This window comes from Colletotrichum navitas, assembly GCF_030913465.1.
Source record: "Colletotrichum navitas strain CBS 125086 chromosome Unknown LY79scaffold_59, whole genome shotgun sequence".
NCBI classification, from domain to species: Eukaryota; Fungi; Ascomycota; class Sordariomycetes; order Glomerellales; family Glomerellaceae; genus Colletotrichum; species Colletotrichum navitas.
Genome location: NW_026850605.1, coordinates 143,430 through 167,785, shown reverse-complemented (window position 1 = coordinate 167,785; position 24,356 = coordinate 143,430). Strand labels below are relative to the sequence as shown.

The 24,356-nt window shown below is 51.7% G+C and overlaps 10 protein-coding genes across 10 annotated transcripts; 8 read left to right on the top strand and 2 right to left on the bottom strand.

Moving 5' to 3' along the window:
- Positions 1-1,637: 1,637 nt before the first annotated feature.
- LY79DRAFT_521585 (NmrA-like family protein) lies at positions 1,638-2,655 on the top strand (the record flags this gene model as incomplete). The annotated part of the gene is made up of 3 exons (XM_060555364.1): positions 1,638-1,667; positions 1,726-2,145; positions 2,209-2,655. 3 exons carry the CDS (start codon positions 1,638-1,640, stop codon positions 2,653-2,655), a joined length of 897 nt encoding a protein of 298 aa, XP_060411128.1.
- Positions 2,656-3,818: 1,163 nt separating this feature from the next.
- LY79DRAFT_692838 (acetyltransferase) lies at positions 3,819-4,690 on the top strand. Its single transcript, XM_060564773.1, has 2 exons — positions 3,819-4,286; positions 4,360-4,690. The coding sequence occupies exons 1-2, from the start codon at positions 3,896-3,898 to the stop codon at positions 4,599-4,601; spliced, it is 633 nt and encodes a 210-aa protein (XP_060411127.1). The 5' UTR covers positions 3,819-3,895; the 3' UTR covers positions 4,602-4,690.
- Positions 4,691-5,910: 1,220 nt separating this feature from the next.
- On the bottom strand, positions 5,911-6,250 carry LY79DRAFT_562694 (uncharacterized protein). Its single transcript, XM_060558495.1, has one exon. The coding sequence runs from the start codon at positions 6,174-6,176 to the stop codon at positions 5,949-5,951; it is 228 nt and encodes a 75-aa protein (XP_060411126.1). The 5' UTR covers positions 6,177-6,250; the 3' UTR covers positions 5,911-5,948.
- Positions 6,251-6,931: 681 nt separating this feature from the next.
- LY79DRAFT_672099 (FAD binding domain-containing protein) lies at positions 6,932-9,034 on the bottom strand (the record flags this gene model as incomplete). The annotated part of the gene is made up of 5 exons (XM_060564005.1): positions 6,932-7,236; positions 7,293-7,797; positions 7,847-7,945; positions 8,002-8,469; positions 8,591-9,034. 5 exons carry the CDS (start codon positions 9,032-9,034, stop codon positions 6,932-6,934), a joined length of 1,821 nt encoding a protein of 606 aa, XP_060411125.1.
- A 1,548-nt stretch (positions 9,035-10,582) lies between these two features.
- LY79DRAFT_637650 (terpene synthase family protein) lies at positions 10,583-11,939 on the top strand (the record flags this gene model as incomplete). The annotated part of the gene is made up of 3 exons (XM_060562286.1): positions 10,583-10,876; positions 10,938-11,783; positions 11,846-11,939. The coding sequence occupies exons 1-3, from the start codon at positions 10,629-10,631 to the stop codon at positions 11,937-11,939; spliced, it is 1,188 nt and encodes a 395-aa protein (XP_060411124.1). The 5' UTR covers positions 10,583-10,628.
- Positions 11,940-12,614: 675 nt separating this feature from the next.
- LY79DRAFT_592483 (membrane-associated, eicosanoid/glutathione metabolism protein) lies at positions 12,615-13,155 on the top strand (the record flags this gene model as incomplete). The annotated part of the gene is made up of 2 exons (XM_060561427.1): positions 12,615-12,660; positions 12,728-13,155. The coding sequence occupies 2 exons, from the start codon at positions 12,615-12,617 to the stop codon at positions 13,153-13,155; spliced, it is 474 nt and encodes a 157-aa protein (XP_060411123.1).
- A 2,169-nt stretch (positions 13,156-15,324) lies between these two features.
- On the top strand, positions 15,325-15,660 carry LY79DRAFT_521475 (uncharacterized protein; the record flags this gene model as incomplete). Its single annotated transcript, XM_060555356.1, has 1 exon — positions 15,325-15,660. A coding segment is annotated over one exon (336 nt), but the record flags the coding sequence as incomplete, so codon positions are not given.
- Positions 15,661-16,637: 977 nt separating this feature from the next.
- LY79DRAFT_318357 (uncharacterized protein) lies at positions 16,638-17,660 on the top strand. Its single transcript, XM_060552384.1, has one exon. It carries the CDS (start codon positions 16,863-16,865, stop codon positions 17,499-17,501), a length of 639 nt encoding a protein of 212 aa, XP_060411121.1. The 5' UTR covers positions 16,638-16,862; the 3' UTR covers positions 17,502-17,660.
- A 1,541-nt stretch (positions 17,661-19,201) lies between these two features.
- LY79DRAFT_592481 (amino acid permease) lies at positions 19,202-20,944 on the top strand (the record flags this gene model as incomplete). Its single annotated transcript, XM_060561426.1, has 3 exons — positions 19,202-19,271; positions 19,340-20,425; positions 20,490-20,944. The coding sequence occupies 3 exons, from the start codon at positions 19,202-19,204 to the stop codon at positions 20,942-20,944; spliced, it is 1,611 nt and encodes a 536-aa protein (XP_060411120.1).
- A 1,414-nt stretch (positions 20,945-22,358) lies between these two features.
- On the top strand, positions 22,359-23,355 carry LY79DRAFT_562687 (Mss4-like protein). Its single transcript, XM_060558494.1, has 2 exons — positions 22,359-22,792; positions 22,882-23,355. The coding sequence occupies exons 1-2, from the start codon at positions 22,667-22,669 to the stop codon at positions 23,278-23,280; spliced, it is 525 nt and encodes a 174-aa protein (XP_060411119.1). The 5' UTR covers positions 22,359-22,666; the 3' UTR covers positions 23,281-23,355.
- Positions 23,356-24,356: the final 1,001 nt, after the last annotated feature.

The window sequence follows — 24,356 nt, the reverse complement described above, 5'->3', positions numbered from 1 at the left end:
CTCCGTTGGTTTCACATTGGAGCGATGAAAGCAACAATCCATGTTGATCGAACTAATATCATATTAGCGATTGAGCATAGATCCAATTAGCCACATACATTTCTATGACTTGAGTTAGAACTCCGGCGGCATCCCCTTTCTTGGCACAGGGCTTCTTCACGTGGCTAAAGGAAGCCGGATTGCACAACTTACAAGTTGAGCCTCATTTACTTGCATGCCTCCCTTCTCACGAAGACAGGATGGCTGGGTCTCACATACCTCCACGCAGCCACAAACAATGCTATGTTTTCAGCTGAAGACCCCAAAGATGTGTTTAGATAAAAAAGAACTAGTAAAAGTGTCAAGAACCATAAGTCGACAGGCAGAGATAATCTTAACAGTCTTAAAGATTGGCATCTTTTACTATCTTGGAATGCTAAAAGTGTCTGCAATAATTAATATCACCTTATCCTACAAGCCTGCTGCCTACTCCGGCCTAATTTAGTTTGACCTCTTTACAGGCTTTTACCGTGGAAAATCTGGACATGACCGTTCAATCCTGATTCATTGGACTATTGTGCATAGGCAGTACCTTCAGCTGTGCGCTGTTGTTCGGGACGTACCTCAGAAACTACACGCACTGCTTACACCCCGTTACAAAAAAAAGAATTAGTAGCACTTATCTCAGAGAGCCATGCACAGCATGTTGAAACCGATAAACTTGTAAGCCCACACTGCTTATAATCAGAACCCTAGGACCGTTCGCTTTTGTAGCAAGCATAAATTGATTTGATGATATTCCCAGTAAGCTGGGAGAAGCAAGATCAGTTGAGTCTGAGATAATCAACCGATGTCGTCGTGGACAAATCCAGCGAAGTAGTTTGCTGGCGTTATTGCTATTCCTTTCCCATACTCTGTCATCTATGGAGTGATTGGATTCTTTCGATTCTTTCTTGCAAAGTATGCATATCTAAATCAATACTCGCTGTCGTGATTGGACAATTAGTAGCCTCTACGATTAGTTGCCAAAGGCAGATACAGTGATAATCATATGGAACCGTTTCTATCACCGTGCATCCTTGCGTGTTTATCATGGCTATGCTTAGAAATATATCGGTTCTGGAGCTAAACCACTTACGAGATGTTGCAGTATATGTAGGTACTTAGGCTAAAGAAGGTGTAGAATCAGGCTAGGTGGCAATAGAAAGGCATAGAAGATGTATTATGTCATTAACAAGGTGTGTGGGTATGTGACACCGCGGGGAAGTTTGACTTGGCCCTGATACTTTATAGAATTAAAGAACACAGGTATCGGCCCTAGCAAATTTCCGTTCGCTGAGAGGGGCGTTGTAGGATAAGAGGCTGATTGATATGCTGAATCCTACGAGCGCGCGTCTTTTTGGGGGATTTTGGCGTGCTTCAGTACATCTGTAGATGTGCGATGCCTCGAGTTATCGCGTTATTGCGCAACGGTGGAGTCAAGGTGGAGTAAAGGCTGGCCTCGTCTTGGCGACAATAGCGCATATAAACTGCCTGTTTCCCCAAGCAAACGCCATTGCTCAACGCAGAACCATTGTGTTGTCAACCCTAGCAAAGTTGGAAGAACCTATAAAGGACAAATATACTCCATTTAGATTCTTCCCCAGCACAATCTCATCATGTCTGTCAAGAAGGTCGCCGTTGTCGGAGTAAGTTGAAATGTCGAACTGTCAGGCCACCCGAACCTCCCAATGCTAACTGTTACAGGGTTCCGGAAACCTCGGTCCCAGCATTGTTGGCGCCCTGCTGTCTGGTGGATTTGAAGTGACGGCGCTTTCTAGAAAGGAGTCTTCCGCCACATTCCCTCCCGAAGTCGCTGTTAAGAAGGTCGACTTCAACTCGGTCGAGGAGGTTACCGAGGCTCTTAAGGGTCAAGACGCTGTTGTCTCTGTGGTTGGCACGGCCGGATATGCTAGCCAGAAGACTCTCGCCGACGCTGCGGTTGCGGCCAAAGTCCAACGTTTCATTCCCTCCGAGTTTGGGATCAACACCCGCGTGGTTCGCGACACAAAGATTGGCAGCATTTTGTCTCCCAAGATTCAATTGGTCGATTATCTGAGCGAGCTTGCCGAGAAGAATAGCTCATTCACATGGACTGGAATCTCTGCAGGACCGTTCTTTGACTATGTAAGACAGCCCCATATGTTCCTCTCTAGTTCCTGGATATGACGTGGAGCTAATACGACCTAGGTCTATGGAGGGCGTCTTGCTGGCTTTGACGTCAAGAAAAAGACTGTCAACATTTTCGACTCTGGAAATGAGCCCTTCTCTCCTTCTACCCTTGGGTTCATTGGAAAGTCAGTTGCGGGCGTGCTGAAGAACCTCGAGGCTACTGCCAACAAGTACATCAAAGTCGGCTCGTTTACAACAACACAACGTGAGCTGCTCAAGATTATTGAGGAGAAGACCGGCTCTACCTTTACTGTAAACAACGTCAAGACCTCCGACTTGGAGAAGACGGCCGACGGAAAGCTAGCGAAGGGCGACTATAGTGCTTTCGTCGAGTTGCTTCAGCAACACATTTTCGCTGACGGCAGCGGCAACGCCGCAAAGGATAACGCAGCCGTGAACCTTTTGGCTTTGCAGGAGGAAGATATCAGTGCTGCAACCGATAAGGCCCTACCCGTGTGGAGTTGAGCAACGAATGAGTGATAATGACATCTCTATAAACCTGAAGTGTTACCGGAGTTGAGAGCGACTACATCCATCAATAAACCTGAAATATACATTCTACCTTTCACCTGTTAAGACTCAACGGTGCACGTCCATTTCTTCGCCATGATGAGCACCCTCTCCATTTGATCTTATAGAAACAGTGACTGCTACCGAGTACCTTTTTACAAGCGAAAACATTTGGCCTTACATATTGCCAAAATGGGTTTCTGTGTACTAGCAATTAAATGTCATTCGATGTCGTTGAATGAGTTACCGTACCGGATAAGATCGCTGAAATTTCATGAAACTTTATCTGCAGTATAATGTATAATGTTTCAAAAATCTGAAGTCTTAATCTGGCATTCTCAGTCAAGATTATCTGTGGTTGGGTATGCTGATTCGTTCGTGTGCCACATTTGTACCACGGTTTCTCGTGGTTCAACGTGGCACAGTTTCCTGATACAAATTGGGGAAAACTCAACAGACAGAACGCTTCGTGGCCGCCAAGGAAGTTTGCTGCCTCCAAGATGACGCTAAGACATTGAGGGAACTGCCTTCCGTAGTAAAACACCTTGAACTCTGCTCTGACCAATTGCTTCGAAGTGCAGTAGGCCATTTTGATACAGTCAATGTTTTCTTGCGTAGGAATGTTTTCTCCCTCAGCCCCACAACGTAGTATCAAGTATCAATTACCATCACAAACATGTGAAGATGACCAAGTCTCTGCCAGTAAGAGAAATTAGAGCAAGACCGCCGGCTTGTATCGATCTCCGCGCCCGCTGAGACAAGAATGAGCCAAGTGAAAGCCAACAACGCATAAAAAGAGCCCGGTTCGCCACCTCAACGCCTCGTCTGATCTTGAATACGGCATAACCACCCGAAAGCCATGGTGGGATCTTCACGCAACTCTAATCATTCTAACATCCTGCGGAGCAAAGACAGATCGCTATAGCTACCAGCCCGCCAACTCTGTTACAAACTTTCGGCAAATCTAGATGCCTAATTGGGTCAACCTTAATCAGTCAATGTGGGCGCCGCGGCGCCGTTGCCTCGCCGTGTGGCTGCTCATCTTCCTCATAAAGCTCCAGTCCTCCGCAAATCCATTTACGTCATCAATGTTGGGCTATCACCTCTGTTTGCCATATGCAAACTAATCACACGATACTTGGACGGTACCTGAGCAGACTAGTTGTTGGCCTACGAACCTCGCATCTTCACAGCCATGCCCATCGAGATACGGGCTGCCTTGGAGCACGACCTTAGGCGATGTGCCGAGATCGGGCATCAGGCCTTCGCCAAAAACCCATTTGCGAAGATCAAGTTTCCTGGTTATGTCCCGGACGATGGATTCCTGGGACTCCGAACGGGTGACCTGGCGAAGCAACTTCGAGAGGACCCGACCTGTCGAATGTTCGTCGCAGTGGACACTGAGCGAAGAGGCAGCAATGCGGTCGTCGGCTTTGCCAAATGGAACGTATACCCAAATGGCATGCCTTACGCAAAGTCAAACCCCGCCTCGTGGGGCCCGGGTGCCAACGTCGAAGCATGCAAGATGATCTTCGCTGGAGTTGAAGCAATGCGGAATTTCTTGATGGGAGGCAGGCCATGCATTTGTGAGTCTACTCTCATAATTTACGGAGAGAGGATTCGACTAACACCTGTGGTCTGTAGACCTCCATATTCTAGTAACCGACCCGCTGTACCAGCAGCGCGGCGTGGGGCAAAATCTGATGACCTTCGGCATACAAGAATCTCTTCACCTAGAGATACCGGTCTATCTCGAGGCGACAGAGGCCGGCCATTCTCTATATTCGAAAATTGGGTTTGATGATATCGAGGTTCACCGGTCTGACCTATCCAAGTTTGGAGAATCTCGGCCTTATATGATATGGGCAATGATTCGGGAACCCTACTGTTGGTTCCCCTGAAGAGTTGAAAGCTAGTATCGAGAAAAGCTTCCCAACACATTCTGCACGGTGTTTTGTTAAACAAGCTGTACCCATACATTCTAATTGCATGGCCTTGTATCTGTTAGATGCTCAATACTACCACTCTACCTTCAACCCCAGCCAGGCAGCTCATTTTTTCAGCCCGCCAGAGCCTGCTCAACGGTGGAGGTACAGCTGTGAGGCCCACATCGGTACCTAAGGTAGCAGTGACGTCACCGATGGTGTTTACATCAATATTGATACTCCCAAGCGCCATGATGTCTTCAAAAAATATTGCACAGAAGTGCGTTGAGAGCTTTCTCGTCGACATTGGGTAACATAGAGACTTCGGCAGTGGTTTTGTGGCTGAGGGCCATTGATGAGGGGCCCACACCCTAAATATAAGGTAATGTGTCTTCCTCGAATAAAGCTGACAGATGTGCTGAAGTATGCTCTTGTCTTGAGTATTGTGTTTTTGCTTTCAGGGAACCAGTAAAGGCGTTGATTTGGATAGCAACGTGGACGTGTTGGGAGTGGAAGGTGTAGTAACTTCAGTAATTGGTTAGAAACTTGAATGGTTTGAAAAAAGCTTCCGTCATCAGTGACAATTGCCAGCTTTCTTCGGTTCCTAAGAAGACTAGGGGCATCTGGATCAATGCTAGTATGGGAGATGTAGTGGCTTTGCGGAGCCGGATAGGCGCAGAAGCAAGTTAAGCTGGACATCTGAACAAAAGCAATACAATGACAGCTGCCTCTTTAGTAATTACATTTCTTCAAGCTTTTGGCTCCTAGATACCACAGAACTAGCTCAATACAGCTGTTTATTCCATCGTTTCCGAAATACTCTCGTAAAGTCCTCTGGAAAGCCTTCGATATGTGTCACTATAGCTTCATGCAGCACGTGTCAGGTGCATTGTCATATGCCATATCACGTGGCGTTTCACCCGCTACTCGCATTACCACCCCATATACATGATCCTTCATTTACATCTCTACGTTCATAGAAATAAGTCTTTATTAATCCTATGCTGATATGCCCTGCTGCGTGATCCAACTTGTGACAATATGCGTCTAGGCTCGTGAATTGTTCAATGATTGCTGGCTTTCTTGCTTAACTCACTTCCCGTGGAATCTCAAGGGAATGGAAAGTATTCTATGTAATATGCTAAATTTCTGTGCAGATAACTTAATGGTGAAATATTTCTATGTGATTATTTTGTTATCCCTTACTGCTACAGACCTTGAGACGGGTAGATATAACATAATGCAAGTACAAAGGTGTTACAGCTTGGGTGACGGTCGAGACGGTCAGCTCTCCGGACAAAACGCACACAGCGTTATCATTCTTCACGAATCCGTTGTAAGCGCCGCTGGTGAAGTTGAAAAAGGGCGGCGCAGCAGAGATGTACGAATCGTCGAGAAAGGTCTGGGTAGTAGTGGGAACATCGGTGATGACGTTGGACTGGCATGCCCCTCAGAAGATGTGGTTCGCGAGGAGAGCGCTGACGACGATTGTGTCGTTGCGAAGCTCGGGAAGGTCGCCCTAGGCCAGAGATGAGCCAGCCATCGTCTCATAAGACGAGAGTGAGAAACGCAGAGTGTGAAGAGAATAGAGTGAAGAGGCAAGTTGCAAAATGATTAGTTGTTTGTGAGGCGAAGGGTGCAATACGGTGATGTAGAGTTGAGTGTTATTGAGTTAGCGTGCTCTTATATGTCAACTCTGGGTCACATTCAGTCAGATTATCCCCTGCCTCCCGGATTCCAAGGTCGACAATGCTGCTAGTCATCACTCTGGAATCCGAACCCGAGTCGAACAAAGCCAACTGATGTAGCGTTGCCCCCCTTCCCCCCCAATTTCGGTACTCTATGTATCATCTAGTCTTGCAGTCCACGGTACCCAGAAATGCACATCCCAATCCCATGTGTAGGAAATAAGTGGTTACCAATCGCAGAAAGCATCTCGAGGGGGCAGGCAGCCCAGAGGTTGGCAGACTGCTTACTCCCAGAGAAACAAACCTGGCCTGGGATTCCGCAGGATGCAACTGGGTGGCTAGCATAGTGGGGTTACGAAGGACTGTTCCGGCCTAGTTCGTTCTGATTCGGGCCGCGCTAGTGAAGTAGGTTACGGCCCGTCGATTTTAAGTTTAGTATGTCAAGGATTACCTAGTTGCCCGGCGTATCCGTAGGCGTTTGGTGTTTGGTCGCCTGCATATCTCTCCATGCATGTGTCCTGTTTAGGCATCGAGTAGGAGCATACATCAATTGAAGAAATCATACAGGCAGTCTTGTTAATGCAACTCCTTTGCGTCTACATTACGTGTTGAACCACTCTAGCCAATGTACTCCTTTCCCATCACGAACTCGTCCTTATTGTAGGACTTGGGCCAAACACCACCTCTTCCAGGGGCTAGGATGCCGTTGGGGTCCAGGTTATCATGGATCTGCTCATGCATCTTCCACAACGCACCATTGTTGAAGTCGAATGTATCGGCGACTTGGTCCATGAGCCCGACGTGAGTTCGGAACACGCTCCAGCCGTTCGCCTTCCACTCCTTCAACAGAGTACGAGCCAACCACCGTGCGCGACCCCGCATATCCTTGTCCTTGCGGTCATAGGGAATGATGCACACGTTATCTGGAGTTGTGTCAGCGCTCATTGTCCTTGCAGATATTCTACAAATGAAGACTTACGCATTGTACGGAAGTAAGCCACGTAATGGCTGATGTAGTCAATGCCAGCCTTGGCAAATAATTCCTTGGCCCGGGAGTACTGGTCCCAGACGGCGCTGCCCTCCAGTCTAGAGATGGCGGCTACCATGATAACAGAGCAATTCGGAAGCCATTGCTTCATCCAGGCAAACTCGCCCATGGACGAGATGCCTTTCAGATACGTCGCACGAACATGGACAAGATTCTGCTCGTCGGGGTTTTCCTCGAGAGTGGCCCACTTGCTACCAGGGACCTTGGTCATCTCGCGCTTGATGTCTTCAATGAGTGCCTCGCGGACCTTGTCGGAACCAAAGACGGCGCCAATGTAACGCCAGCGGCCGGTGTTGAGCTTCTTGGCCATCTTCTCGAAGTCCTCCTCGGGAATGACCTCTTTGTGAGAGGCGTTGGTGTAACTGGAACGAGGGCCGTAGTGGGCGGCTTCAAGGGTAAGGTTGCGCAGACTGACTGAGCTTTGCAAGGTGCCGTTCTGGTGCCCTGTTAGATGGCATCGTTCCACGGATATATGAGGGTCTTACCAAGTCGAGAGGCTGAATGCAATCGACCAATGCCTTGAGATCGGACTCCTTTTCGAAGGTGATGGAGAAAGGAGTCATTCCTTGGGGCGCCGGCATCAACTATGTGGTGTTAGCATCACTGAGCACCCAAAAGGGCCTGGAATTGAGACGCATACCCAGAAGCCCATCTTCGTAACAATGCCACTGTTACCCTGCGAGAAGAGACCATCGTTCATCGGGCCCCAGCCGTACGGGAAAAGCGCGAAACACTCATTCAGCTTCTGGTCAGCTGGGTGAACGCCTTCGGCGGCCTGTTTGCGACCCTCGGGGTGCTGAACGGCACCCATGCCCATTCTGACGACTTCGCCGTTGGGCATAACCACCTCCATACCGCTGTGCTTCCCCCAGCGATCACCGTACAAAGACGCTCCTCCTCCGCGGTCTAGGGCATTGCCAATCATAGAGCCCCATCCGAGTCCAGACGAGTCGACACGGATCCTGTCGATCAAATTGTGCTCCTTGAGGTAATCGCTCATTTGCATGAACGTCACACCAGGCTCAACAATGCATACGCACGCGGTGGTATCAACGTGAAGAATGCGGTTCATGTGCGTGCTCAAAACCATGACGAGTGAGCCGGCGACCTGTGAGACGATAATTAGCCCGAGTTCCATGATTTGCTTGCTGCGTAACAAAGATGGGCTCCAATGCCTGGTGGGCGGATATGGCAAAGCGCCATTCGGAACCGTAGTAGTCATGACGTACTCTTGGTGCAGATCCTCCATAAGCAAGGTTCCTGCCAGTGCTGATGGGCCAAAGGGGCATCTTGTGCTCATTTGCCGCCGCGAGGATTGCTTGGATATCTTGGACACTTCGAGGATGGCAGATTGCAGATCCAACCAGCTCCTGTTCATCATCGAAAGATTGGTAGTAGTCGTGCGTCCGGCAGTTGCGGCCAAAGTCGTCATCTTCGTAGCCTTCCAGATCCATCGAAGGCGTGATTACTTGGAAGTTTTCATCGCCAACCACGTCGATGACCTTCTTGGCAAACTTTGCAAATGACGCCTGCGTCATGTTCGGGGGAAGGAACTTTGGCGTGTCCGCATCGTGGCTGGAGCCCCCGTTGGCACCGCCGTTGGCAGCGCCGTTCTTCGAGCCCAGCCGGACGTGACCGCTCGCAAAATCAGGAGGCACCTGAGCGGTCGTCATGATTACGGTGTCGAACTGTCGATGAATGTTGTGGCGGTGTGAAGAATGAAATGACGCGAGCAACAATGGTTATCGAGTTGAGCAGCAGGATTTAATGTGACAGCAACATCTTTTGCAGGTCCCTGAATCCGCACGTCTATATATAGTCACTTAAGAAAATGAACGGCTTCTTCGGACAAACAACATAACAATATCGACTTTTGCCTGGATAGGCATGTCTTGCTGTCAGTGCTTCCCCCGAAGCAAGATGCTCCAAACTCCGTTCCGTAATGCCATTCGGGGACGCCGGAGTTTCTGTGCGCTGCTGATTATACGGGCGTGGTCGAAAATAAAACGAAAATGAACAATAAAAATTAGCAGTGATACTAGAGTTGGAGTTGTGTCGTTGCCGTATGCAAGTCATCAGGCTTGTCCCTGGTGTGTTTTGTTGCAAGGTGCGGGAGTTTAAGTTGGCTTGTACTGATGCGTCCATGTATCGGAGTTCCCCCAAGCTCCAGCCAGCTTGTGCGCCTATCATGTTCTTGGCATGTTCGTGGAATACCCAAGGGTTGGTATCTGGTGTCGTTTACCATGTCAGTTCTTGTTTCAATGCGCCAGCTTCTTGAGCTTGCGTGAGGGTGAATTTCCATAACAATCTATAACCTCAAAGGCAGTATCCGCTTTTGAGAAATTTACTTTTCGGAGCTCCTGTATAAAGGCAGAGTTCGCCTGTAGTATACCTACAGCTAGCTTTATTGGGGGTTGAAACGAGTTAAAGGGGGGTTGGCATTGGCTAGAGACCTCGGACATGCGCCTTGACATTTGTATTTGTATTAAATAACGTGGTGGCCTAAAAAGGGTTCAAAACTTGTCGCAATGCCGTTATATGCATCATGCAGTGCCGTGTAAGAGATCGCTGGGACTAGAATAGGTGTCTATTATTCGAGCCCCACTTCCCATCCCAAAGAGAGCTCTAAAACAAAACTTTAACTCTAACTTTGATATCGTGAAGATGGTGAACATCCAAATGGTGGACCCATGAACGTGGTGTTCGTCGAGATGGTATACGCCTGGAGCGGTGGGAAAGATTGTCTTGACTTCATTCAGTCCGGCCGATGGACTAGATCCGCAACCCCCATGTAACTCTCAGCCCGCCACGGCCCCACAGCCATGCTGCCAATCGATTAAAGCCTCATGCGCAGCTTTTCGGACTTACCCGAGGGCACCCGTTCAAGTAATCGGGTTTGGGCGGCAGATGTGTTCTATGTTCCCCGACGGCAGGCCGCCAGCTAGCGGTCTTGTACCGAATGCCGTCGCTGAATGAGGCAAGTGAAGCGTCCTTCGTACATGTCGACGCATGTTAGTCAGTCCAGAAATGGATACATTGCCCTCAAACTGTGGAAGTCAAATATAGGCGAGTGGAAGTCCGCCCACGCCTTGTAGCGGTTCGCTCGTATAAATCCTGTGTAAGGCGAAGATAAGAAGAGCCGCCGTATATAGGGTGACTAGCTCCCACGTTCTCTTTGGGAAAGTTTGCGACGCTTCTCTGGCAGCTGTTATCCATAGACCGCATCATCGCTCTCATCTGATCTCCACAAACGGTCACTACTTCATCATGTCATCAGTCGCACCCGCACCGGTTTCTCTGCATCCTGCTCTATCTCAATACTCTGAGAGGGGTGACTCCGGAACAAATTCCCAGGCGCACACTAGCCAAGGTATGACTCGCGAGAAGATCTTGCGGCAGCTCCACGGGCAGAATGTCCGCATCCCGGATCTCGGAAAGATGATGGCAGACTGGCCCAGGGCCCAGAACAAGCATTTGGAAGACGTCAACTCCAAAATCCTCGAGATTATTGAGACGTAAGCGGGCCAGAGTCCTGATGGTAAATGGAGACGAACTTGGCTAACAAGAATCATCCAGACATGCTGTTAATGACACTGTTCGCATGCGCCTTACCAAGGCCATGCTCTCATCTCAGTTGGCCGGCTGGTACCCGTACGCCTCATGCGACCGCATCAAGGCTCTCACGTCGTTCCAGGCCTGGATGTTCATCATCGACGACATGCTCGACCAGTACTCGATCGTGGAAAAGTTCGACTTTGAGTCCTTGCACGTCATGTTGGCGGACTGTCGCGACTTTGTTGAGCGCAGCCTCGACGTTGCCAACACCACGGAGAAGGCGCCGTTGCGATACAAAGACCACGACGCGGTTGTGTCGTTTGAAGAATACGCCCAGACCGTTTGCCAGTCTTACAGCGACAATCGTCCGTACCGCGCGCGCATTGCGAAGGAAGCAGTCGCGACCCTGGACGGTTACCAGCAGGAGGCGCTCAACCGCTACGCGGGCCGCATTCCCACGCTTGAAGAATATCTCGGTTACCGCGAAGCGTCGTCCTGCATCATGCAGGTCGCGGTGAACTTCGAGTTCGCCAACGGCATCAGCCTGCCCGAAGAGGTCATGGAGTCGGAGGAGATGCGCGAGCTTTACCGCGCGGCCGTCGCCGTCGTCTGGATCGTCAACGACATCGTGAGCCTGCGCAAGGAAATCAAAGAAGGATTCGTGGAGAACCTCGTCGTGCTGCTCTCGCAGGGCGATATCCAAAAGGGAATTGATGGGGCCGTTGCTAGACTGGAACGCGAGGTCGCCGCGGTTAACGAGGCGTCCGAGGCTGCCGAGAGACGCTTCGCTGACACGCCGCACAAGGATCACGTCTCCATACTTTCTAAGAACTGCAAGAATATGTGTATGGCCAACTGGCTTTGGAGGTGAGTTTGGACATCTCTGCTTGCTAAGAAAAAGTCGTCACTAACCCGGCTTGTCACTGCAGCATGAGGACACCACGATACTGCCTATGGGATATCAAGCCAGACGCCGCTGGAGGGTATAACTGGACCGTCGACGCCGAGCCTGAGGATTGCTAAGCCTGCTGTTGACTTGGTGCTAGACATTAGTAATAGTGGCACATGTAGAATACAGTGTGTTGAATGGGACCAGATTGCCAGACCAGTTGCGTAAAGTGGTGGCCGGGGAGAGGTCAAAGCCTTTCTGCTGGAGAACGAGGTCGGCCTCGAAGTTTAGCCCTTCACAAAACAGTACTGTGCTGATTGCCTACCGTGCAACTTTGGCGCTCACGGTCGACTGGACGAGATCAAGAGCCATTATACAATACGGAAGAGTCTTGGGGCATACAGGCCATTGGTGACTGACAAGAACATGCGCGTCATGCACGACGAGCGCGGAAGAGACAAAGTGGGCGCGTCTGGTTGACGTTTTCCCTTTACGGAAACAGACGAAGAGAGTACTAGTAGCCGGAAACATTTCAGGACAAAGAGAAGATATGTGAGAGTGCAACCGTGCCCGAATGGTATTCCGAATGCATGATGTCAGAGAGGACCTAATCGCCGCTAGAGGCAGGCAATCATCATATTCACGTCAGGGGGAGTCCGCTTGGTTCAAATAGCAGCGAGTCCCGGGAAACTCGGGTTGTTATTTTTTTGACTCCTCTTTCGAACTATCGGACCGACACGAGAGTGAGAAAAACCGACTTGATTACCTCTTCCAGACAGCACAAATCGAACAAGCCGTCAACCGCAAAGATGAGTGGTCAATTAATTGGGCTGACGACGGTCCCGAGGCTGCTGCGTAAGTGTTCGTCCTATGGAGCGATGTGACACCAGACTGACATTTACTTTTTTTGCTTCGCTGACAGCCGTGACGGGGACGTTTGTTCTTCCGTTCACGGTGTACTATGCGTTCCTCAGCCTGCGGGTGGTTGGCGAGCGGCTCAAGGACAAGCAATACCTGGGGGAGAACTCGTCGAAGCCCGGCACGGACAGCAAGGCGCGCGACGCCAACAAGCTGTACCTCGCGTCGCGGTCGCACGTCAACTTTGCCGAGAACGTGCCGCTGGCGTTTGTGCTCGCGACGGCGGTCGAGCTCAACGGGGGCGACCGCAGGACCCTCGGGTGGCTTCTCGGGAGCTTCCTGGTGCTGCGCGTGTTGCATGCCGAGTTCGGCATCATGAGGCCGGAGGGTATGGGCCGCGGTAGGCCGGTGGGCTACTTTGGCAGCATCGGGGTGCTCGGGACGTTGGCGGCCTACGGGGCATACCTGGTCAAGGGCTACTGGGGATACTAAAAATAAGATAAGGCACGAGAGATCGTTGTGAAGCAGTGTATGAGTATTAGCTGTGTAAGACGTGTTGCAACGTGTGTTTGTGTGTGTAGAGAGTAACTGCAGGGTGTGCGAATGAAAGCATAGAGAAAACAACAGGATTGGATCCAAGAAACCGTTACTTGACTGCCCTATTGACCAAGGCTTATTTGTTGATTTGTGTCCAGTACCGAGACACTAACCTTCACTTCCCTCCGTCCGGGGCCGAATCCAGCGCCGATAGTGCAACCCGGCGGCAGCGGGGCCAATGTCATCAACTGCCGATGCCCGCCGCAAATGGACCCTGAATTCCGCTCTCTTGAAAAGCCTCGAGACCGAGCAGGTCTCTGGCGCCGTCACGCAACTTCAAAGCAACTTCAGTCTCCCCCCCTGCCAGCTGGTCCGTCTCGCCGACCTTTACATGGTAATTCGACAGCCTCTAGGCAACGCATGTTAATCCTCTCACCGACCTCTATATGGTTCTTCAGCAAGTTGGAATCCGAAAGCAAGGGTGTATTATTGCACTTTGGGTATCGAGTAGTAGGCATCCCTCTATTAACCTTCACAGGAACGAGACCCCAGATGCCACAGGAGTTTCTCTTCTTCAATCTCGGCCTTCTTCTTCAAGACCTTGGCCTTTGCCTCCGGGTCGGTCTGGTCCTTGGCCAGAAGTTCAAAGCCAAAGATGGCCACTTGTAAGTAGAACCAAACCTTTTATACAGAGCACTTATAGACTAATTATCTTAAAAAGTCTCTCTTGTTGACTGAGAGAGGCTGAGAAACAAGGTTCCTCTGTTGACCCCGTGAAAGCCAAGCTCTTCAGCAAGAGCGCCAGTTATCTGGGGGTTCCCACACGCCGTACGCGGCGCGTAGTAGTCATGTGGCTGTGGTAGCCCCCAGGGGTTTTCCACAGTCGTGCATGAGCTCATTGTGAGGGGTAAGTCTTATTGATTTGATACTGCTGGACTATGATATTCATACTTGTCTAGAGCAAAGTCAATAGTATGTCGTTAAACAATCTAAATATTTAACACTAACATTTAGGAGTAGGTTGTGTGTGTACCTGCTTGTAAGTAAGTGCGCGCGCGCGTCTTGTTTGTATGTAGATATAGTTGGCCCTCTTTTACTATTTAGTGCTAATGTATAATCTCTACTAGCAGCGATGATATGGATGAGATAGAAAGAGGGAAGAGACCAAGCCCAGCTTGCAAATAACATCTTACCATTTACGTAGGTATTGAAACTGGTACTAACTACATATACTAAGCAGCCGCCTCTTTATGCCTAGCTAATAATGCATACCGTCGTCGCTTGTGACACAGATGTTACCACATAGGTATGTATCCATTATTCAAGCAACGTGCGCCAAATGGTACTATCAAACTTGGACAACTATCGGAGATTGAGTTGCAAGATCCTTTCAAAAAGCACGATTCCTGCCGTTCGTTGTCGTTCATATTCTATTCTTCGCATCCCTCAGTGAGTTCTCGCCCACGCCACCATAGCAGTCTGCAATTATCATCACCTTCATCTGTATAGCTGAACCATTTCGTTGAGTAACATGAAAATCGTATAACTTCCAACCCATCAAGGCAGACTTTCGGGACGGCTGTGCGTCCGATGAGGTATTACTTATGGTTCTTCAGCGGCCGAAACAGGTCTTTTCGGTCAGCGTGCCGATCAGATCATTGTTTATTATGCCAGAGAACACCGTGTATTATTGATAGCAGTGGGATGGAAGAAGGAGCACCATCTTGTTCAGCTTCACACGGCGTGAGCCTGTCGATTATTGTTGTCAAGGCTCCAGGGTCTATGTAGAAGCCAACAGAGACGCGGAATATAACACTTATCTCTGGTATTTTGAGAATGGCCCCCCTTCCCTGTTGTGGCCGACAGCCCCCGATGTCAGCATAATTGCGGCGCAGCAACTGAATGCGGCATGGCTCCAATCTCTCAACGACATAAAGAGTCACAGGAACCGCCGCCCCGCTCATCCGACCATTTCCCCCGCGACCTAACTAACGTCCTGCAACAAAAACTCACAAAACAAAAGACACCACGGCGCCGGCCAAGCACCACACCAATCGAGGGCTCTCCGAGCCAAGTCTCTCCCCTAACCAACACCTCTGCTCCCAACACCTTCCCTCCTCCGCTACCCGCCACATCACAATGCGAAACCCGTTCAAGCCTAGGAAGGCGCCCGCGCAAACCTGGACGGCCAAGAGATCGTCCGTCCTCTCGGCCGACGACCCGGTCTTCCGAGGCCTCGATGAGGCGGGACGAAGGAGCCTGCAAGCGACCCCGCCTATCCAGCATCAGCCGAGGCCTTCCCAGGACCTCGCCAGGGGGCCTCCCGAGCAGGCCGCGGGCGACGGCGCATGCGCGCCGAGCGCGGGGGCCGGCTCCCATGACAGCATCGCCGTCGACTCTGGGCACGGGTACGCTGCGATCGCCGGCTCTTCCGCCGGTGCCGATCATTCTGGCCACTGACGGCGAGGACATGGTAGCCCGGTCGTCGTTGCCGGCGCGGTGAAACCTTTGAAGGAGCCACGGAGCGCGAGCAGACGGAGGGCGGCGATACGGAGTTGACACGCTTATGAGTGGATCTTCGAGAGTATGCGTGGACGAACCGCCTGGATTGGAGTATCGGGGTTGTCAGAAGAGAAAGCAGCGTACGCAGTGTTGCCGAGCCAGACGCGACGAAGAGAACTCCAGAGAGAGAGTTCTATTAATTGGAGCGAGTATGCATTATTAAAGATATCAGATTGAACTTTAAGAACTGCAGCCCAAGTCTCGTACGGGATCTGTGCCTTTTGTTTTGAGCGCAAAGAAACGTCGATAGATCATACCTGTAATGGAACTGTGCAGGACTTCTGACTGGCTGGATGGGTGGGTATATAAACGACAAAAACTGACAGGGAACATTCCGCTGATACAATACACCTTGACGCACAGGTCTACGAAGCAGACTGTGTAACAGTATCGAGGGAAGGGCTTCATCGGGGTTCTCCTGGATACCCAGATGCGCTGCTGGGCTGGCGCGGTAGTCAGTTGCTGTTGGTTGCCCTTGTTGCTCTATGAACCTCGCAGGTCGTCTGGTTGCGGCCTCCTGGGACTCTACAAGGCGAAAGGAGGGATTGAGAGCATCGATGTTCAAAGGGGGGAGACGCGGCCTCCGAAGATCGGAGCGACCCCAGTCCTCCTCGCTACGTCATATCCGCATCCGCACCCGCGCCTCTAGTATCTGCGCTCGTTGCTCAGTTCTCGAGAGATGATATTTTTTATCGGTAAGATAATATTTCCTTCAAATGGTACAGTATTATGCTATTGTTTGGCTTACAGTAGAGCACTGGTCAAGGGATGCAAGGTGAAGCCCAACGGAGGTGGCCGCCTCGCCGATCACCAATATCACCATGGCATACCTAGATATGGGGGTATGGGGTTACAAATCGTAGCGTGGCACAACGTTCTAGAAGACGACCAACCCTGTTGCGGAAGACAGCTTCACCTGCACCATCCTCCAATGAGCAAGACGCAGAGTTCGCGTGGCAATCTGCTCGGATGAGACATCCGAAGGACGGCACGGCCCGCGGCGATAGGCCCTGGACGTTTGCGAAACCTAATTACCTTGCCTGCCCTTGCCCGCAGACACTAGACAGGGGATTATGCAGCAGGTTATCTGAACGATTGGGATGATGAGAGAACGCCATAGAGGGGAACGGCATGGTGAGAGACAGCGAACGCGGGGATGGACCGTCTGTTATCAGGTTTGGCCTGCTACCAGGACACCTTCCGGATCGAATGGGTTTGCGGGGGCGTTCCCGGCATTCTTATCTAGGCCCCCTGCTGCTTTTCCCCCCCGGCGTGTAATGGACGGCCATCAAGGACTCTACTATGTACTCCGTCGTCGAACTCCAGGTTTCCAGGCGTCAACTACAGGCTTCGTTGCTGCGTGTGTTGAGCGCAGTCGACAGTCGACGGCTGTCCGTTCCTTGGAGGTTCATCTTCTGTTGGAGAGTCGAGAGGCGGTATTGCGTGCTTGTAAGCCACACTTTCGTCAGCCACAACACTTGTCAGAGACGGAAGGGGGACGTGTCCCAAAATGGAGAAGAAGAAAAGGAAAAGGAAAAAAGCCCCCTTATCACAAGGCGCATGGTCAGGAGAACGTCAGAGAGGAAGAGAACACCGACAGATGCAAGTTATATGCCGAGTCTTGGGTAGAGGCGCACGAGGGGAGGACCGGCAAGGTGTCCCTGTCCCTGTCGCTGGCATCGCTTGTCGGCGGCTCACTGGCGCGGCATCACGCGATGTTGGCTGGAATGGCTCCATGATGCCGAGACTTTGCAAGAGGTCGCACGAGGAAGGAAGCAAGACGCAAGAGCAGCCTACTTTCCCGTATCATCTCTTGCCCCAAGACGAGATCTCTTGGCCGAATGCCGGCAAGGTGGTTGATTTGTTGGGGGAGCTCGTCACGCTGGCAGAGTTTTCCTTCGTCTGACTGCGACATGGAGGCCCTGCGCGGGATGAGGATCGGCTTCCTTGTCAGAGACGCGGGCTGGAAGTCGGTTCTAGCCGGTGGGTGCAAAAGGCCATGTCGTCGTTGCGACATCGGCGTCGAATCTTAGGCAGAAGACGGTGAGTTGTGGCGATGCTGTGTAGCTTCCTTGCCGGGCTAATACCGAGGTATGTAGGTAGGTACCGAGATATGTATGTAGGCGTGCTCTTGCTCCTGCTCATCGTGTCGAGGAAAGAGCAGTTGATGATGCTGCCTGCAATGTCCATCGAGGGAAAGAGAGAACGACATGGTCGCGGGAAAGAGCAATCAAGCCCTTCCTTCTTCACATCGAGGCATCGTCCAGCCGAGACGGAAGATCGGGTAGGTACGTAGGTCTAGAAGTGCCTTCCCAGCAAGTGCTCTCTCTCTCCCTGTTGCAGAAAGAAGGCAAGCGCGTTCGTACTCCACAAGCACCGGAAGAGTCAAATCTCGATTATCCAACTTGAACACGACTACGGACGTATTGTTCCCATCGGTCCTCTCTCATCACCGTCTGTATGTATACACATACACAATGAATGTACAGCATCCAAGATGACGGTGCGGCCGCCATGTTGTCTAACTGGGCGTGTGAAGAGGTCTCGGCTGTCGCGCAGCACCTAGATAAACGTCCTTCTCCCAAGGTTGCCGCCAAAGTTTGTTGCGACTTCATGGAAGAAGGTACGTATATGTGTATGTACACATGTACGTACCCGAACTTTTCGATGGGCCCCGCCGCCAAAATTTTCCCACTTCGACATCTTCACCTCAGATCGCGTCATCGGGCGAGTGGACCGCAAAGAGGAAACTATGACACAGAACTTTTCCTTCCAGACCACTGGGGCGGTTCCGTCAGAACAACCCTTGTCGTCATCTCCTGACGGCCTCCATGAATAAGCTGGGGCGGGGGGTCCTGCGCATCCCGAGAGGCTCTGCATGTGTCCACCATGGCATCCCGCATACTCTCGCATACCCAGGACGGTTAGTCCTTGACTGTCCCTTGGGCTCTTTGCTGCCAATTCTGCCGTCTTTTATTTGCCCGTCTCCTTTTCCGAGTACAAACGGGCCGAGTCCAGAGTCTCCAATGGTCCGTCCTCTTGACCATTTCCCATGTACGGCTCGCGTCCAATCTTGTACATGCCTACCCAGGTAGGTAAGCAATTCACTTCGTACGTGACATGGGTTCGCCGCGCAACTTTTCCGTCCCCCAAGACGGCCATCCACGTTCCACGCAACCCAGTTTACGCCCTCTCGAATGTCAATGTCTCGCCACATGGTGCCAGCTCGGTCTCTCTAAGACGTGATCTGCTTGGCGGGGCCCCAAGCCCAGAGACATAAAGTCTTCTGGACCCCTTCTACTCTGTCCGACCTTCTGCTTGCCGCTCCGTCCCCCCTTCTCCGGTCTAATCCTCCTTGTCTGGTATCACTTCCTGGTCACTGGTCGTTTTCTTTTACATGCACGAGGACAATAAAGGATCAGTCGTAACGACCGCCAACATGTCCAAGCTCCTCGACAAGCTTAACGGCGTCTCGTCGTCTGCCGCTGCGACCTCTGACAGCGAAGTCGGTATGCCACTGCTGCCCATTTTTAATGCGCCGCACCGTCTGGGACGTACCACTGACTCCTGCATCTAGGCCGCATCGAGAATGCTCGTGAGGCCAAGCGGAAAATCGGCGTCACCACAGCCATCTTCCTGGTTGTCAACCGCGTCATCGGTACCGGTATCTTCGCCACCCCCGGAACCATCTTCGCCCTCTCTGGCAGTGTCGGCCTCTCCCTCTTCATCTGGGTCGCCGGTATGATCATTGCTCTCGCCGGAACCGCCGTCTACCTCGAATGGGGAACCGCCATCCCCAAGAACGGTGGCGAGAAGAACTACCTCGAATACGTCTTTCGCAAGCCCAAGTTCCTGACCACCGGCCTCTACACCGGCTACGTCGTCCTGCTCGGCTGGGCCAGTGGTAACTCTGTCGTCTTCGGCGAGTATATCCTGCACGCCGCCAATGTCGAGGTCGGCCGCTGGAACCAGCGTGGCATCGGCCTGGCTTGCATCACGTCCGCCTTTCTGATTCACGGTCTTGCCCTCAACTGGGGCCTTCGTCTGCAGAACGTCCTCGGATCCATCAAGCTCATCATCATCCTCGTCATCATCCTCTGCGGCTTCATCGCCCTTGGAGGCCACGTCAAGCTGCCCGAGGACCAGAAGCCCAAGAACTTCACCAACGCCTTTGAGGGCACCACCGGCAGCCCCTACGGCGTCGTCACCGCCCTGTACAACGTCATCTGGAGCTACATCGGTTACAGCAACGCCAACTACGCCCTCTCCGAGACCAAGAACCCCGTTCGCACCCTCAAGGTCGCCGCCCCCGCCGCCATCGTCACCATCTCCATCCTCTACATGCTCGTCAACGTCGCCTACTTCGCCGCCGTCCCCAGGGAGGAGATCCTCGAGGGCGGTCGCCTTGTTGCTGCCTCCCTCTTCCGCAACGTCATGGGCGGCACCGCCGAGCGCGCCCTGTCCGTCTTCGTTGCCCTGTCCGCTTTCGGCAACGTTCTGAGTGTCATCTTCTCCCAGGGCCGTCTCGTTCAGGAGCTTGGCCGTGAGGGTATCTTGCCTTGGTCCCGCTTCTTCGCCAGCAACAAGCCGTTCAACGCCCCCTTGGCTGGTCTTTTCGAGCACTGGCTGATCTGTGTCATCACTATGCTTGCCCCTCCTCCTGGTAAGGCCTCCCCGGTCACCGTCGCCTCTTCTAGGACATTGCCACTGACCTTTTCCCGTCACAGGTGACGCATATAACTTCATCCTCAACCTCATCAGCTACCCCCTCGCCATCATCAACGTCTTCGTTGCTGCCGGTCTGGCTCATCTCTACCTCAACCGCAGCAAGTGGAACTGGAACCCTCCCATCAGCGCCTCTCTGCCCGTCGTCATCTTCTTCATGCTCAGCAACATCTACCTCGTCGTCGCTCCCTTCGTGCCCCCCGAGGAAGGCCAGAACGTCTACGACAACCTCCCCTACTATCTCCATTGCGTGGTCGGCATCGCCATCATCGCTGCCGGCGGTCTCTACTGGGTTGTCTGGGCAAAGATCCTCCCCAAGATCGGCAAGTACGAGCTGGTCCGCGAGACCGTGGTCGACGAGATCGACGGCTGGGAACGCAATGTCTTCTTCCGCAGGCCGTATGGCGAGTCTGTTGCTTCAGAGCATCGCTCTGTTTCCCCCGAAGTGCCCAAGTAACACACGGGTGTCCCGTCACCTCTCTGCTTGATGGACCCAGGTGCCCCGATGGTCTTGATGCCTCGTGAATGAGAACCGAAATTACGTCGTTTAATATACCCTAGAAGCGTACATACTTAATGATAAACCACCCAGTAATGTTCCAATGAAACCGATTGTTTGTTACCACTTCGCACTCGGAGGGAAACGTGATGGGAGCCACCGTGCTCCAGTCTTGACGTGAAATAGCCCAGAAACAGGGTCAGCGACGGACGGCACGAAGGACGACGTGAACACAAGGACGAAGACGCCAAAGGGTCGACGTACGGGTATCCGCGTCGTCAGCAAAGTGTGTTGTTTTTTCCGCTGTGTTTATATTTTAATGTCCCCCCCAAAAAAGGGCGCAGGTGTTTACTGGGAAGCTCGCTAGTGCAGCGCTTCGATGACGAAGCTGGGTAAACGGGACCGACTTCCAGGTCGTGGGGCCCTTGTTGGTCGGCGGCAGGGTCTGCACCGTAGTGTCGGCGTCTTCCTCGTCGGCATGTTGCGCCGGTGCAGTTCGAGTGACATCTTCCAGTAACTTCTTCTTGAACGGACTTTCTATTCTTTCTGCATTGGAAGGGTTAAAACTCAAATCACAAATCCTCTCTTCCTGATAACTCTATTTTCTCAACTGACACACACACACACACACTTCATGTCCCACACCGGCTGCGGATCGGCTCGGATCCCGGATGTGGGGCACGGGGCCCGGAAATGGTGCAAAACGAAGGGCGCGCGCCATGCCTCTTCCGTGCGCATCGGAACTGCATGTTGCCGGGGTTATGGCTCTTGTTGCTGTGGTACTATTTGACGCCGGTCTTGATCCTTCGTCCTTCACTCAACCCTGAGCAGTCACTTTTTTCTCTCCCTTCAATGTCCTTCTTTCCTACCCAGCTTATGACGTGGCCTTGGTTCCGGGGCGTAGGTGGCAGAGGCTATTAATATTTCGTTTTCTGGGCCACCGAGCTCGAGTGAGACCACTGCGCTGTGGTTCATATTGTATGCCAAAGTTGTTGCAGAAACCCTACACTAAATGTGACATGTTTTCAGAAAGCCTGCAAAGTACAGGGCGTATAGTGCAAGAACGTGGCAGCACAATGATGAGGCATGTGTGCATTCAAGCTATGTTGAGATATGTATCCAAGGCGGCCTTTGAAGATCGCACACGTACGGAATGACACTCTCTCACAGTATCAATCTATGGCTCGGCCGATAGTGTCATTACCCAAGCTACGTCATTCGCTCCGTGATTAATGCGGTTACGTCCATCATCCGGACCATGGAGGAAAGTTGCCCTGACAATTGTAAGCAGGCTTACCAATCACAACCCCGCAAAGCAGTATCTGCCGGTGCACGCACCCACTTATTAGACTTTCGATTGCAGCGTCTACAACAACAAAGTTCCACCCCGCCATCCGCTGACAAATGACAGCGTCAGGTCTGCAGGGAGGACAAGACGTGTTAGTCGCTTGCAGCACGTAGCAGCACTCTAACCTCTTGGAACTGCGGCGATATCTCCGTCGGAGCTCTTGAGAAAGCTTGCAGAGGCTTCGTTATATGTATATAAGACCGAAGCTTGCATTGTCACGACTGTTCGTTTGTCTTGGTAGTCAACCCAAAGTGACATAACAACATAACATTACAAGTCAACAGCAGCCTCAAATTTCCATACAAACCACAAGACTCCATACAAACCACAATATGATTGCGAAAGACGACAAAGCTTCGGCTTCTTTCATCCCACTCGCCAGCGTCGCCGAAGACGGCTGGTCCACGGAAGACGAGGCGACAGCGACGTGTCTCTGCGGTACGGTGCAACTTGCCTTCGTAAGTTCGCCCAGCCCACGATCTTGCACAGTCCCGCAACAACATCAAAAGAATGAAACACCAAAGTATCTCACTGACAGCCCGCACAGCCGACCCAAGGACCCGGCCTTGTCAGACGCTTCCTCTGCCACTGCGCTGATTGCCGCAAGATCTCCTCATCCATGTTCTGCTCCAACTTCACTGTGGCCGACAGCCACTTGCGCCACATCCGGGGCAAGGAAAACCTCAAGTCCTTCGCCCAGTCGCATACAATCGCCACAGGCAACAGCATGACAAACTACTTTTGCAGCACGTGCGGCACGCTGCTCTACCGCGTCAGCTCAGGCTTCCCGGGCATGAGCATTTTGCGTATCGGCACAGTCGACGACTTCCGGCTCGCCGAGACTAAGCTGAAACCGCAGGCCGAGACGTTTGTCGGTACGCGCGTGGCGTGGTTGGCGCCAGTGGAGGGGGTCTCGCAAGTGGAAGGGATGCCTCCGCGGGAGTAAATCGAAAGCGTTCCGTAGACAGCGTCTCTCGTTAGAGTAATTCGAAAGCATTCCGTAGACAGCGTCTCTCGTTAGTCGGCTTGTGAGAACAGGTACTTTCTCTAGTTGTCATAAAGGTCGCAGCTCAGTGAATAACAACCGAATTGTTCCACCTTCATGAGTGCCATCAGGCGATGAATGTCGGCCTATTTTCTTGACGTCAGTATATCGAACACGGTGCCTCGGTCAAAAATGCCTCGCACTGGTCCTTCTGCATATTTGCTGAAGATTGTAAGCCAGTAGCCTGTCTTTCCACACCACTAGCTGATGTGTCATTCGGCTGCGTCGGGAATGTTAGATTTCCTCGAAGACGGCAGCCTGTCGGTATGCTCCGTATTGGTGAGTATTAGATCTCAGCTCTCGGGATCTCTAGATAGCGTCCGAAGATTGCCGGATGATGTCAAATTTAGTACTGTTTGTGCGGTTCTGAAAGTCAATCAACTGCGCACGGAGATGAAGTCCAATCAGGTTGAGTTACAAAAGAAAAAATAATAACACAAGAATATTGTCGCGCAAAAACGACGCCGTTAATTGCGGGCAGCAATTAACGCCTTATATCACTTCACCTCATCGTGACAAATATAAAGTACGAAGTAGACAAAATAGTGATCCTTCGGGGTTCGGATTGACCAGAAGACAGATCCAAAAAGACGGAAGAGGAGAGGAACAGGCCGATTGAAGCTCGATCAATTCCACTGGACCAATATTGACGTTGTCAGCTCGGAGTAGAAATGTGAAGAATCTTCGGTCTCTGGCGAGGGCCCGTTGAGACCCGATCTATCACAGGTCTTGGTGCCCGATAGAAAACGTTAACTTTGCAAAGTATCCGTAATTAGCCAGGCATCGCCAGCTATCACCGACAGTAGGGCTTATCTCCGATACCGCCCCACCAGAACTCACGTGATTCCTCGGACTATGGATGTCTCACCTTTCGATACGGCAGCCCGCGATAGCGCGCCATTTCATCCCTACTCCGTACGCATAATTGAAAAGCATATTTCGCAGACTGCCAATCAACGCAACCAGTCATAATCAAC

Bases quoted from the DNA above. Each gene is read 5' to 3' on its own strand.
- LY79DRAFT_562694 (XM_060558495.1), bottom strand. From the start codon at position 6,176: ATGAGACGATGGCTGGCTCATCTCTGGCCTAGGGCGACCTTCCCGAGC.
- LY79DRAFT_692838 (XM_060564773.1), top strand. From the start codon at position 3,896: ATGCCCATCGAGATACGGGCTGCCTTGGAGCACGACCTTAGGCGATGT. The intron at 4,287-4,359 runs GTGAGTCTACTC...TCCATATTCTAG, and splicing joins GGGAGGCAGGCCATGCATTT to TAACCGACCCGCTGTACCAG.
- LY79DRAFT_318357 (XM_060552384.1), top strand. From the start codon at position 16,863: ATGATGAGAGAACGCCATAGAGGGGAACGGCATGGTGAGAGACAGCGA.
- LY79DRAFT_562687 (XM_060558494.1), top strand. From the start codon at position 22,667: ATGATTGCGAAAGACGACAAAGCTTCGGCTTCTTTCATCCCACTCGCC. The intron at 22,793-22,881 runs GTAAGTTCGCCC...CAGCCCGCACAG, and splicing joins GTACGGTGCAACTTGCCTTC to CCGACCCAAGGACCCGGCCT.